The sequence below is a fragment of the Pinus tabuliformis genome, chromosome X, assembly GCF_031772625.1.
Source record: "Pinus tabuliformis cultivar Carrire ecotype Pingquan chromosome X, CPIR1, whole genome shotgun sequence".
NCBI classification, from domain to species: domain Eukaryota; kingdom Viridiplantae; phylum Streptophyta; class Pinopsida; order Pinales; family Pinaceae; genus Pinus; species Pinus tabuliformis.
In genome coordinates, this window is record NC_142308.1 from 568,541,379 (window position 1) to 568,556,050 (window position 14,672).

Below are 14,672 nucleotides of genomic sequence, written 5' to 3' on the forward strand. Positions count from 1 at the left end.
ATGTGTTAGCAAGGAAGAATATGAAAATTTGATGAATGAATTCTATGATGGTTTCTATAGTAGACATTATGCTACTCGAACCACCACTCATAAAATTTTGAGAGCAGGTTATTATTGGCCCACCATCTTTGCTGACACCCTTAACTTTGTAAAACGATGCCAACCTTGCCAACTATTCGCTGGGAAGCAACACCTTGCCGCTATGCCATTGAAAAATATTGCTATCGACACACCTTTCCAATAATGGGGCTTGGATTTTATCGGTCAATTCAAGGACAATCCTAGCAATGGGCATAGATGGATCCTCACAGCAACTGATTACTTCACCAAGTGGGTTGAAGCGATACCAACCAAGAAGGCAATTGGACAAGTGGTTATGGATTTCCTTGAGGATAAGATTATTATCAGATTTGGCATTCCCATCAAGATTGTCACTGATAATGCCAAAGCTTTTGATTCCATGGCTCTGACATCCTTATGTAACAAGTATGACATAATCTTATCACACTTTTCCAAACAGTACCCTCAAGGAAATCGGAAAATTGAGTCTACCAATAAGAACCTCGTAAAATCTATCAAAATAACCATTGGTGATAATAAAAGGGGGTGGGATGGCAAGATCAAGTATGCCTTATGGGATGGCCGAACAACCGTGAAGGCTTCCACTAGTTTTAGCCCATTCCAATTGGTTTATGGTTCTGAGGCCAAGTTACCTATTCAAATGCAGTTGCCCATCCTTGAATGCTTGAAAGCTTTCCCCGATCAACAAAATGCCATACAATTTCGGATTGATCAACTAATTGAAAGCAACGAAAATAGAAGGAAAGCTTTTGACTAGATTGGTTGTAGTCATGATAAAATGAAAGCTGCCTTCAAATATAGCCGACACAAAGCCTTCAAACCTGGTGACCTTGTGCTCTTGTGGGATAAAAGAAGAGAAAAACTTGGTATGCACAAGAAGTGGGATAACCAATGGATAGGTCCATTCAAGATAAGTGATGTGGCCGGAGTGAACTCATATCATTTAAAAACTCCGAATGGAGAAGCCATTCCCCTTCCCGTGAATGGGAAATTCCTAAAGGAGTATTATCCTGAGGCTTGACATTGTATCATATGCATGGTAGAGTAGGATGCATTGCATGCTGATTTCTGCATTAGAAATAACATGATATGATTTTCTCATGGTAGATAGATGCATATTTGCATACTTTACTTTCTGTTGATTTTATGGCCTAACATATTAGCTATGTGCGATCATGAGATGCCGCGAAAAGCATGCTGCCCTGTGTTTTTTTCCATTTATTATATGTGCAGGTGACAGGTCTATGGTAACCAAGAGATTGCTGGAGTTCTCATGACCTCCCGTTCGAGTAGCTTTGCCCACTTCTTTGGGAGATCACGTCCTAGTTGGAGCCAGATGTTACCGACCATTTTGTGGGTAATATCCCTAGAAGAAACCCTTCTCCAAGATGGTCCTCAGCCGACAGCCAACAACCCCTTGCAACCACCAACTAGCTCATTATGCCATTTTCTTCGCCACCTGAGCCAACGATGTGGTCTTTCACCCATCTGCCATGATCGTATGTTTGAAGGTGGGCCTCCCAAATCTAAAGGTATGCTGTATCATTTGAAAATTGAGTATTGTAGTTTGCTTATCATGGACACTTCTGGGCATGGATTGATGGGGGGATTCGGCGGAAATAATGGCCTAGGTCTACGATTTTGTCTCCTAGACCCCTTTTTGGAATTAACCTTGGATTCTAGTCCCGTGGGATCTCTTTTATTGACCATTTGGTTCCAAGGATGGTATTTCATGGGAAACCCTGATTTTGGTTGCGTGGTCTCGATCCCTTATTCACTTGTATTACCCTCTTTCCATTCATTATTACCCCATCCATCATTTTTCCTTTCTGGGTCCACATTCCTCCATTGGGTCCACATAGGGTTAGCTTGCCCCTTCCCCTTGTCCACACCTTGGGTCATGGCTTGGAACAAAGCCCGGAGGTTGATGCAGCTAAAAAGAAAGTTAAAAGCATATATGGCCACATTCAACAAGAAAAGTACCACAAAATGCAAAAGATGGCTGGGACAAAAACATTTAGCACGTGGGCAAAAGCCAATACATGAGCTCTACCCCATCATCATGGCCATCACCCTGGTTCCTATAGGTTCTATGAGCTTTCTTCATCATATAGGAACCCATGACTGTCCCAACCCCTGGCGGGCGATGAAGCGCCCCACCTTAAAAGGGAGACTCACTGCTATATCTTACAAATCACGCTCTAACCCCGAGCAATCAATGAAAGAAAATCATAAAAAGGAAAAAGGCATAAAAGAAGGGTGGAAAAATCAAGGCAGGGGCATCTCATGTACCACAATTGCTCCCTCCTATACATTATAAATGCAAGTGTGGGTTTCCTTCTTATTGGCTACCCTTGCACCCCAGCATGTGACCCAGGGCTACCCCTTCACATTCTCTAGTTCATTCACCATATTTGTCACATGCCACCACCTTTGAAGGATGTACCTTGAACATATTATCCCCTTTAGAAGTAGAAACCACCTAATAGGGCACTTGGTTAACCCCATTTGGAGTTTAGGAGACATTGGCACATCCCAAAGCTCATTATGGAAGGGCAGACCATTATGAAGTCCCCACCTGTGGTCTATGATTAGGTTAGTTCATTTATTCGATTTCTCTAATGACTTGTTGTACTGGAAGACGAGGGGACGCATTGGATCGTATGTAGGATTATAGATGGTTTCCATTTGGTGTTTGGTCTCCCTATACGAGGTCTTAATCCTCCAGAGGGTTACATTGGCACATATAGGGTGAGTGTTGAGAGCCATGGGCCTCCACAAGAACAAATTGTACTTCATGGATCCCCATGGCCATTCAGAGATTGCTCGTGGTTTACTTATTGGATGAGGAGGATGCACCTAATCCATCATGCCCAGGCGACCCCAGATCTACACCATACACTTGGTAAATGTCCAGGACTTGCATGATGATGTGGCATCACCTACACCATCATACTAGCCCTTGTAGGCTATCTACAGGCATCTTCGATTTGTTTGGAGACCCATGAGGACACTTTTGTGCCCCCACATGTCATTTGGAGCACCAAAGGTTATTACAAGAGGCCAACCCCTTTGTCCATTGCTTTTGAGGGTCTTATTCTTCATTGTGGCAGCCATGGACCTGATTAGGTCTCTTAGAGGGCCCTATGCCATGCGTAGATTATTATTTGACCTTTTGAGAGGCTTAGTTTTTAATTTATGAGCTAGTTTGGTGGGCTTGTCACCGAAAGTTGTATTATTAGCACATTATTTTATTTTTGGGGCTTATGTAGGCCAAGGAGGCTAATTCGAACTCCCATGTTGTGTATAAATAGGAGTGAGATGAGTTCATTTATCATCATCACTTTGGTTTGGGATCTCTTATCTCTCTCTTGAGATTTTCGCACTTTTCCTAAGGATGAATTGGAGATTTTATGGATGAGTTTTGATGTATGGATATTTGTATAGTTTCTCTTGGAGCTTCTTTATTGTCAATTGTGAATGGATGGATATACTCTCTAACATGTAAGTACGTACTTTTGATGTTATTCTTGTTTACTTTTGTCATATATGTTGGATTGGGATTTTTGCTGTTCTAGGGTATAATTGCTGCATGCATTTACTGGTTAGTATTGTAGAATTTGTCTCTATTATAGCATTTCCTTCAATGTATGGGCCATGTAATAGGAGCGAAATCTCCATAGGGTAAAATTTGACGTTGACTATCCATTTCTCTTGCACATCGAAGTATAAAAGCTGCAAGGTTGCTTCTTCTTGATCTAGAAGGCAAACATATTGATCTTGAGGCCTCCTTGACTGGAAACTAAGAAATCCTACTCTTGCTCAACATCGACTCCATTCTCTCAAAGATTAAGGCACTGCTCTACCAAGGGTGGTCATTAAAATCCACATTTTCTCACATCCTTTCGGGACTAGCCACATTGGGTTGACTAGGGCATCAATTTCCTGGCAAGTAGCCATAAATTTTTTTCGATCTCTTAGGTTCTCCTACGCCGGACTTTTCTCTATCCCTCCTCAAATTTTGAAGCTATTCTGACAATGGAGTTGGAGGAAAAGCCAAGCCTTAACTCCAGGATCAAAACTTGCCTTGCCATCCCCAAGGCTAGTACCTCATAGGGTCAAAAGAACATCATTGAGTGAAAATACTTTTTTTTATCCTTTTCCCACCTTGTCTAGGATAAGAATATCATTGGTTGCTACAGACGTTCCTCATACCTTAGACCAGGTCCACTTGGCCTCCTGTGGTCTCGCTCCTTTAAAAGATCATTCTTCAAGAACCATCTGGGGTACCAATTCTAACAAGGATTTCAGGGATTGGGGAACTCCTTCACAAGTCTTATCCCATAAAACCTATCCCTCAAAATCCTCTCTTGCTTTCCCTAGAATACATAGTACCTTGCTTAGAAAGCAAGCAAGCTCAATACTTCAAACTTTTCTGGGAAAGGGTTTGTTTGGGTCACTCATATCCATTGATTTATCATTCATTAGTGATTCCATATATATCGGGTCTCCTCACATCGGTGAAAGTCTGTAAATAGAAGGGAGCCTTAGTTGAGGTGACAGTGGGCTAAGTCTCCATTTGTTGCCCTTGGCTTAACATTTGTTCTTTAGGGATTCCCCTTAAGTCCCTTGCTAGTTTGAGTGGTAACAGGACTATGCATTAAATATTTTTTTTTGTAATATTTACAATTTCAATCCTTAAAGGGGGAATACCCGTTCGGCTTAGACCCTCAAAAAACATACCCAATCTGCGACAGAATATGAGCTAGTAGACCAAGTGATTTGTACTAAAATAATCTAGCCAAATAGCTTAAATTACTCCCAAATCACTTTTAAATAACACTCGACTAAAACACTAGGACTCACTTAAGATTTTGACGAAGAATTCCACTCTAGACGAAAAATCTCTGCTGACCATCCATATTTAGAAACACAAATGAATTAGTGAGACGAAAAACCTCCTAGTATCAAATTTGTGAAAATAATAGGCTTTCCTAGATTTTTTTTTTTTCAATTTCCCTTAGTATGGAAAAAGCTTGATAGTATTATAAACCAAATATCATATAAATACATGAATATAGTCTAAGATGGGAAAAATCACTTTCCTAGGTTGTTACAAACTTACATACATTCACGGTCTTACTAGCATCATTTATTTAAGTTTGACCATTTATTATTTTTATTTATTTTTAAGTTTTTAGAATTAATTGTTCTGATTATTTAAGTTTGACCCAAATATTATTTTTATTTTATTTTATTATTATATTGATTTTATTAATTGTTTTATTGTTTTGATTATTTATGTTTGACCTAAATATTATTTTTATTTTTAGATATTCATTCATTAAAATTTTCCTTTTGATTAATTATTTTCCTTAATTCAATATTAACAATTATATTCTAACAATTATTTCTTTATATTAAAATATTATTTATTTAGTCAAATCTAACCGTTATATACTAACGGCTAAATTTTTTTCTCTATCTATTTAACTTGATGCCAAGAACTCGTTCTTCATCTTGTCTTGATGATGAACCACATTGGATGGTTCGAAACACGTCGACAAAGCTCTGATGATGTGATTTTTACCGAAATTTTTCTTACTTTTCATTACAGAACTCGCAGAATGGGTTTACAATGACATATGGATTGCAGATAGATGATCTGATTATGTCGAAAAAAAATTGGTACTTCTGCTTCCTTGGAACTTTGACAAAATGTGTGCAACATCTGGGTCCATATGGGAACACATTGCTTCCATGAAGTAACGTGAGAATTCCAGAATCCTGCATCCAAGAAAACAAAAGTCCATCAAATAGATATCTATTCAAAATTGAAATCATCATGCATATATAGAAAATATCGCTGGAATAGAAAATCTACACTAACAAACTGAAATAAAAAAGACATAATAAAATGCGTGAAACAAAACTATCTAATGACATGAAATAAAAGGGAGTAGGGTTAGAGATACTATACAAAATGATGTCCTATGGCATCAAATGTCATCGATGTGGAACAATCTCGGGCATGTGTCTGCTAACTGGTAGATCAATGGGTTGCTTTTCAAATGTCCCTTGCTAATATTTTACCCTCTTTGGTTGGTGTAACTGCTCATCATTGCGATGCATCTCTGTTAACTAGAATCTGTTTCTCTTTTTGCTTGGAGGAGGGGATGGGCGGTGGAACGAAGAAAAGCGGCATACTGGCTAAACAAACTCTGACTTGAAATTAGGTGGATGCTCTTGTGGCACAACCTGTTCACCGTTTTCTAATCTCTTTGGGACTTCCACATGATACCGTCTCTCAACTTCCTTGTACAATCTAACCATGCCACCTGCTGCTATTGGAATAGTGGCATAAGGTAGATCCATCTGAATATAAACACCCAGATCGACTACAAACTTCCTAGAAAGAAGCATTCCCCACACATCTGGCGCATCAATCATTGCTATGTCCATGGTGATGATCTTGTATGGGTAATTAGCCAAGCTGCCAATGAGACCAAATGCACTCACTAGATCTAGAATACTTCCTCCAGCCTCACTCTGCCCCTCACTCACTGCTTCGATATCTAGCTCTCTCTAGCAACTAACTACTGCTACTCGAGAAATCAATCTGCCAAGAAATTGAACTGCTCAAGTGTCTTCTCCATCACCACATCGATCTCTTCTTATAATCCACTGTTGGAGTACCAACGACCAAGATTAAAACTTAATCAATGGCTAGGATCATCTTTGGATCGATCCGTGTGAGTTTCTAGACGATTCTCACCTTATCTCAATTAATACTGATTAATTAACCATATTCCCTAAGTTTAGACTTAGGAAATATTTAAAAATCGGTTAATAATATAATTGAGACACTTCTAGGCGAAATTTCTAGAAACGATTTCTAGGTTTTGGAGATCTCATGTATTCTAGCCTCTCCAACAAATTTCGTGGCTAGAACACATCTGATGCTACAATAGCTAACACTTCCTCTTAGCGAGAAATGTGTTCTAGTGCTGCACTCCCTGCCACAACATTTTGTCTCTATATCATCTCCTATTATGCTGCTGATGTCTGGCTGCTGCTGCCCATCAACCACTGAGCAACTCTGATATACGTTGCCGCTGACACTGCCATACTGCTGCCAACACTGCATCTGCATTGCAACTCCTTCTCATCTGTTGCTTCTGCAATTGCAACATCTGCAACTGAAAAACATCCAGAATACTAAATCAATCTGTGCTCAGTATGATGCATCTATCTCCTGAGTCTTGACTGCTGCTAGCATCTGCACTGTCACTAATGAATCTGCCCTGTTGTGAACTCTGCATTGAGCCACTAGCTCTGCTGTCAACACTGCATTGCACTCCTCAACATCTGACTGCTATTAGTCTGCAACTGTCACTCTAGTACTGAGTGCATCAATTGCCACTTTGGTACTAATTGCATCACTTGCCACTGATCCATCCTGCTACTGAATAATGTGGGCCCTTGTAGCAAGGTACTGATCCAAGAGGTGGACTCCTCAAGGACCCTGCCCAATCTCTGTAGCTCTCTGGGGCTACAACACCAAATCTCCCCACCTCACTTCTAGAGGTATATTTGCAAACATCGCGAAGTCTTCCTCTAGCCTGGAGGACAACCTGTCGATCTCTGCTGAAGCTGCCTACTAGTCCTGCTTCTCCTCCTTGTCCTTCTTCCTGAGAGGACACTGGGTACTGTAGTGACCAAGCTCACCACACTTGAAGCATTTGACCTTTGACAGGTCCTTCTTCTTTCTTTGCTCCCCCTGTCCTTGACTGGGACCCTTTGATGCGAGGGCCACATTCTCCTCCTCCTTCACCGTCTTCGATCCGCTGCTGCTGCCACTGATGGAGCTCTTTAACAGAACTCGTCTCAACTCCTCTTGCTACAAATCAGCCCACATTCTATCCCAGTCTGGTAGCCTATCTCTGCCCAATATGCTTTGGAGAAAGACTTTCCAATCTTCTCTTCCTGTGCGTATACACGTGTTGTCACAGTCACTGTAGAGCAGAATTATCAGAGATTTTCTTGTGTCAAATTGGTGGCTGTAGCATGCTTGAAGAGGGATGAGTTCAAGGTATCTTGCATCTGTGCATTGAGCTGAGTTAGAGCACCAAATGGGTTTGATTGTATGTATTCTGAGGCCAGATCTTTCACTGGAAAAGTCTTCTCCCACTGCTGATATAATCAGGTTCATAACTTCATATGTCACTTTGAAATCATTATATAAGCATATATCAGCTCTCAAACTTCTAAAGAATCTCTGTATTGTTACTGCTGGTGCAACTTTATAAATTTCTGAGTTTAATAAAAGAATTTAGAAGAGTAGTTGAGTTGAAGTGTTTTTGTAAGGGCTTTTTTATTTAAATGATGATTGTTCCTTCAGGTAAACTCATGAAGATCACCTACAGCAGCGTGCTCACCATATGTTTGACAATATTCTTCGCTGAACAAATTTGTTAAAACTCAGTGGTCATTTTGGGATATTTCCTAGTAGGAATATTACAAAATAACGGTATCAGAGCTAGCAACAACAACAACCCATTCTTGAGCCTATCCTGCTTATTTATGTTAGTTAACTTTCTCAGATTTCCGCTTGAAATAATAACTGTTGAGAAGTATAGGATAACTTAAAGGCAAATTCAACTTTAATTGGAGACGATCAAAACTGATAAGAGAGTCACATGTGGTCACAGGCTAACAAACTCATTGTACACTGAAGCAGACACTAGATTTATTTAGAATGTAAATTACAGTGAAGTATCTGTTTGAACAAAGCAACGAGTTTCAATATCCTTCACTCCTTATGTGGACAAATTCCTGACTAATTAGAATTTTTATGCTAGCGCATGCACCACTCAGTTGTTTTCTTCTTGCTTGAGATTGTATACACAGTGTTTCAGATCTGTTAAGGTTTCTGGTGCTGTCAAGGCTGTTGAATTCCATAAGGCCTAAGAGTGTTCAGATCAATGATCTCCAGTCACTTTAAAGCTTTATAATTTATTTTTGACGTGGCTTCTATATATTTAGGTGGAAAGAGTTTTACAGTTGACAAAGGCTACCACTTTCCATACTTGTTAATTCAAAAGGAAGACCCCAAAAGATGATCCGCTATTTCAGAATTAGTTTTTGTTGACATTGGAGCAGTGTTTTTTCTCCATTCTTTTTATGCAGCTTATTATTAGCTAGGAATGCATCACATGTGTAAACCTTTTGGAACTATTGTTCTTACTTGGATGCTAAAAATAGATGGCGGGATTTCCTCCAGATTTTCTGAACTTCATTGTTGACAAACATTCTGGTCAAATATTCTGATTGTTTAAAATCACATATGATCTAGTTTATAGTTTTATCTTCGTGAATTTGGACAGTACAATAAATCAAATTTGGTATCTCATGGAATGTTTTCAAAATCAAGGAATATTAATTGGTTAGGATATTCAACTCTCAAATTGGGTGTAGTAATCTAAGTAGAGAATCATGAATAATGATCAAACTTTTGGAGATGTTTGAGTTGGTTCTTTTCTTTCATCATGAGGATTCCACATATCTATTCGTCACTGTTTTCACTATTGATGTAAACAATTGTATTATCCCCATTCTTGTTAGAAGCAAGATGCTTTTCTTTTGATGTCATGTGATTCAAGTAAAGGTGACTTGTGTGTCTGTTCTTTGCAGGTTTTCATTTGGACACTGAAGAGAGCACTCACCTTGTTCCGGGATTTGTAAATGCAATATTAGGACTTGAAAGAGGACAAACACGGTCTTTTCAGCTTGCATTTCCAGATACGTGGAAACAAAAGGAGCTTCAAGGAGTTCTTGCTCGTTTTACTGTAAATTTTCTATTGATTTTAATAGCAAAAGTCTCTTGTTAATATTTAATCTTAATTCAGAAAAACTCTCAGCCTGAAGTAGCCTGTTATTTCCTTTTTTGGAACTTTTAGAGGATATTTTTCATGGATTAAAATGAGTAGACAATGATTACATAACCTTAAAAAATAAAGAAACAATGGCAGATATACACAGTATACACACAGATTTAACTAGGAGACCCTTAATTGTGAAAAACAATAAACTTAGAGCTGCACCTTCTTTGTCATTGTGTTAACTTAGTCATTGACACTCCAATATTTACTTTTTAAGCAGTCCTTAGCATCAATTAACCCTAATCTGCCAAACAGTATTAGATTACAATGGACATTGTTACTCCCTCACATCTAGGGGTAACTAGAGGAGATTCTTTCTCATATGATCGTGATCACATAGAGCAGTTCCACAGTGGACATCCATGTTTCTCTAGACAAAGATGCCTCACACAATTCCCAACTCACACATTTGATGATTTGGTGACCGACACACATGAGGTTCATTCATTCATTGCTTCATATTAAGTGTTAATGACATGTATATGGCATGAAAGTAGTGACCATGGGTCGAATTGGATAATGGATCATGAAGCTTTGAAGTTATACCTTTTGCCTTGAGTCACTGTTAACCCTCAAGTCGATAGGGGTATATACAAAATTTGGTAGCATTTTATCACCACCATTGTAAGCCCAAGGTCACAAGTCAAAGCATTGTAACAACCGTGTGAGGTTTTGTATTAGGTATCCTAGGCTGGTGTCTTATTCTTAGTGTTGGTATCTTGTTGTCTTGGTCGGACCATGGCTGGTCCCTTGTAGTTTACTTCGGGTGCTTCTCGTCCTATATAGGATTGGAAGGCCTCTGCAACTAAAAACGTCAATCTTCCTCAGCAAATCGACTTTGCCTCTAGAGGTTACTGCGCAACTCTGCGTCAGCCTTTCTGTGATTCACTTGCCTATCTGCAAATGCACTCACCGGATCTGGGATTCTTCCTTTGGCTTCACTGACTCTGCCCCACACTCACCACTTCGATCTCTTGCTCTCTCCGGCAACTGACTGTTGCTACTCAGGAAATCGGTCTGCCAAGAAATCAAACTGCTCCAGTGATTTCTCCAAGTCCCATCGACTTCTTCTTATAATCCTTTGTTGATACTTCAACGACCAAGATTAAATCTTAATCAATGGATAGGATTAACTTAAAGTTGATCCGTGTGAGTTTCTAGAACATTCACACCTTGATTTAATTAATTATGATTAATTAGTCGTATTCCCTAAGTTTAGACTTAAGAAATATTTAAAAGCTGACTAATAATCTAATTAAGTCATTTCTAGGTGGAATTTTCAGAAACGATTTCTGGGTTTTGGAGATCTCATGTATTCTAATCTCTCCACAAAATTTCAAGGCTAGAACATATCTGCTGCTACAAAATCTAACACAAAGATCGTGACTCTAATGACTACAAGATCACCGTGTTAACCACAGAAGAGTTGCCAAGCCCCTCAAGCTAGGTGAGAAGGGTTGCCCTAGATTTCTATCAATCTAACTTATCCTAGGAGGTAAGTCTTAATGCAAGCTAAATCTAGGATGCTTATGCATGAGATTATGAGTGAGATTATTTTGAATTAATATTGTTTATGTTACTTAAGTACTTAGTGTGAATTAGCTTATAGCGAGAGTACTTAACAATGATGAGATGGCAATCTTGAACAAGATAAATTGCTTTAGAGACACCAGTGCAAAACTTCAACAAATTCTCCCAAGATGTCAAATGCCAATTTTTCAACAATGTTTGATACCAGTTTAAGATAAATTGAAAACTTAGATGCCAAGATTTAGATTGATTACCAAAGACAAAGATGCCAATTAGATTCCAATTATCACAAGATCAGATCTAGAGCTTAAATGTAGGAGTGCTTTAGGTGCCAAATTCCGGAAATTTTACAAACTTAGAGTAAACCACACAAGTGTTAGATCTCAACAGTTAAATCAACAGTAGTACTTCAAAAAATTTCAGCGCTTATTAATGTTATGACAATAGTAGAAAAATCACTCTAAATTATAAAATTTGCCCAACATATGAAGTACAAAACTTTCCAATGACTAGCAGAAGTAAATTTATGTGTCTAGCTTACTTTATGAAGATGTATTCAGTAATATTTTAGACCTGTAATAAGTTATTACAACAGTAAATTGACCCACAGATCAACAAGCTAGAGATGTCAGAAACAATGCCCAATATACCCAAAAATAGTAAAATTCACCCAACTTGAAAAAAACAATTTTTAGGGTTTTTAGAGAGTGTGATTCAGAAAATTTCAGATCTGATCTATTTACTACAACAATGAATAATTGACAGATCAACAAGCTAATGCAATTACAATCAATGCCAAAATTGCCTAGAAATAGAAAAATTTACCGGAAACTGAAAATTTCAAGTTTTAGACCCTTATTAAGTGTATGCTTTAGAAATTTCAGATCTAAAAACTTCAGTTATGCAGTAAATACCAGCCAACATAAAAGTTAGATCTAGGCTAAATCTGGGATGCCCAAGTGACCAAAATTTATGAAAATGAAGACTTTGCAATTTTAAACAATTTTGACCATGTAGCATGTTATTTTAGGGCTTAATTGATATTGATTTGAGTGCTGTAATAAATCAGAGATAAAACTAGGGTTTAGAGGTAAAACCCTAGGCCCAAGGCCTTGACGATTACTTGCCCAAATTTGCCAAAATTTCTTCAAATTACTTGGCACCTGAAAACAAAAGATTTGAACCACAATCACTGCAAAACAAATTGTTAGAGATAAAATGCCAATCCTTTGAAGAAACCCTTGTTTTCAATGAGATCTAGCCCTTGTAGGGCTTATGGCTTTTATAATGCTTGCAAAATAGATTCCAAACACTAGCCTTTTAGGTTGGGTGAGGGTTAAGGCCTTTAAAAAATGAATTTTTTCCCCGATTTGAAAATAAGCAACCTGCAAAAATAACCTTAAAACCCTAGACGTCTAGGATTTTTGAGGTCTCCAATGCTAATTTCTCCTCAATCTTGAAACAAATTTAGAATAGAACCCAAATAACCAATATAAAAAATTTAAATTTCAAAACCCCAAAACCCCAAATACTGTACAAAAATTCAAAACCCCAAAACTGCAAATATATACAAAAATATTAAAAATTCTCAGAACTCAAGTTAGAATAAATAATTTACAAATTAGATCTACAAAATTATTCACAAGATCTACAAATATACAAGGGTTTTAAAAAATTTCAAATTTTTGAGAAAATTATTTTTATGGAGTTTTTTCCTTTGAAGAATGGTTAGAAATACTCTAAAAATCCCAATGTATACTATAGCCTTAGCAAATATTTAATCCACCATACAAATATTTGGAATCCAAGCAACAGTGATTCTTGCCCAAGTTTGTAAACTTGGAGGCCAAGGACTAAAGTACCTGCAAGCACTATGAATTTATCTCAAAAGAATTTGTTAGATCACATGGGGAATCGAACCACCTAAGATTAGCCTAAAACTATCAATAGTATGGTTCTATCTCCATCTAATGAAAAAGCAAATCTTACCAATATTCAATACAACATAGGGATGGCCATAGTCAACACATACCACAAATCAATAAGCAAGAACACCTTGAATTGCACCCCAAAGTCTTTATTATGATTGAAAAAATAGTTCCCAGTGGGACAATAGTTACAAAGTTGCTTCAGCAGAAATTTTATAGCCAAAGATCAAGATGTTAGAGACTCAAATGACTCTCTAATATATAGATTTATCCTCCTATTGGAAAAATAACGGCTAGTTTCTTTGATCTTTGTCAAGATAATCTTGGCTGTTGATAAACACTTCAAGATTTTTTAATCGTGGCCCTTGATTTTTTATTTTTGAGGAATTTTCAAATTTATCATTTAAATCCATTTTTATTAGTTCAAAATTAGTTATGTTGAGTTAATTTCCTTGAAAATTTGACTTTGACTTAACCACCAAGGTTTAAGGTTCCAATTTTTCTTGAAATATACAATATTCCCTTGGTGGAAGACCTTTAAAAATTGATTCCTTTAGGACCCACGAATTTTTCCACTTGGAGAATTATTGTTCTTAAGACAATTTAATTTTGATTCTAATTAATTAATTCTTTGGCTTAAGATTTAATTTTATTTTGCTAGAAAATTTAATTAATTTGCACATGATGAGATTTAATTATTTTTCCACCTAATACATAAGATTTTACATTTAGAACCCTCAAAGGGGGAATACACATTTGGCTTAGACTCTCAAGACACAACCCATCTGTGACACAATATGATCTAGTAAAACAAGTGATTTGTAATAATTAAGCCAACTAGCTTAAATTATTCCCAAATCACTTTTACATCAAACTCGACTAAAAACAGTATGTTCATCATTGTTTAGGATCGACTCTTCTTTTTCAACTTTGGTAGTGACCTCATTGATGGGAGGGTGAGTGTATGGACCTCCAAGTAGAATGTTGAATATATCAGCTTCTACAAGGTTAGCTTGTTTGTCTGTTTCATCATCATCACTCTCATCACTCTCGTAAAGCTCATCTTCAGAGGAAGAATCTTGCTCCACTATATTGGTTGGAGCCAAGGTGTTTGGTACTTGAGATGAGTTAGGTTTATCTTCATCACTTTGCTTTCTTGGAAAAGGCTCCCCCTTTGGGACACAATCTGACT

The 14,672-nt window shown here is 37.7% G+C and overlaps 1 protein-coding gene across 3 annotated transcripts in view; it reads left to right on the forward strand.

The window, feature by feature from the left end:
* LOC149141286 (trigger factor type chaperone family protein) overlaps nucleotides 1-14,672 on the forward strand; it is a 365,480-nt gene that overhangs the window by 215,101 nt on the left and 135,707 nt on the right. For all 3 annotated transcript variants that reach the window (XM_089447542.1, XM_089447541.1, XM_089447540.1), the window contains one exon: nucleotides 9,775-9,929. In XM_089447542.1, coding sequence (XP_089303668.1) covers nucleotides 9,775-9,929 — 155 coding nt within the window. The remainder of the gene's footprint in view (nucleotides 1-9,774; nucleotides 9,930-14,672) is intronic.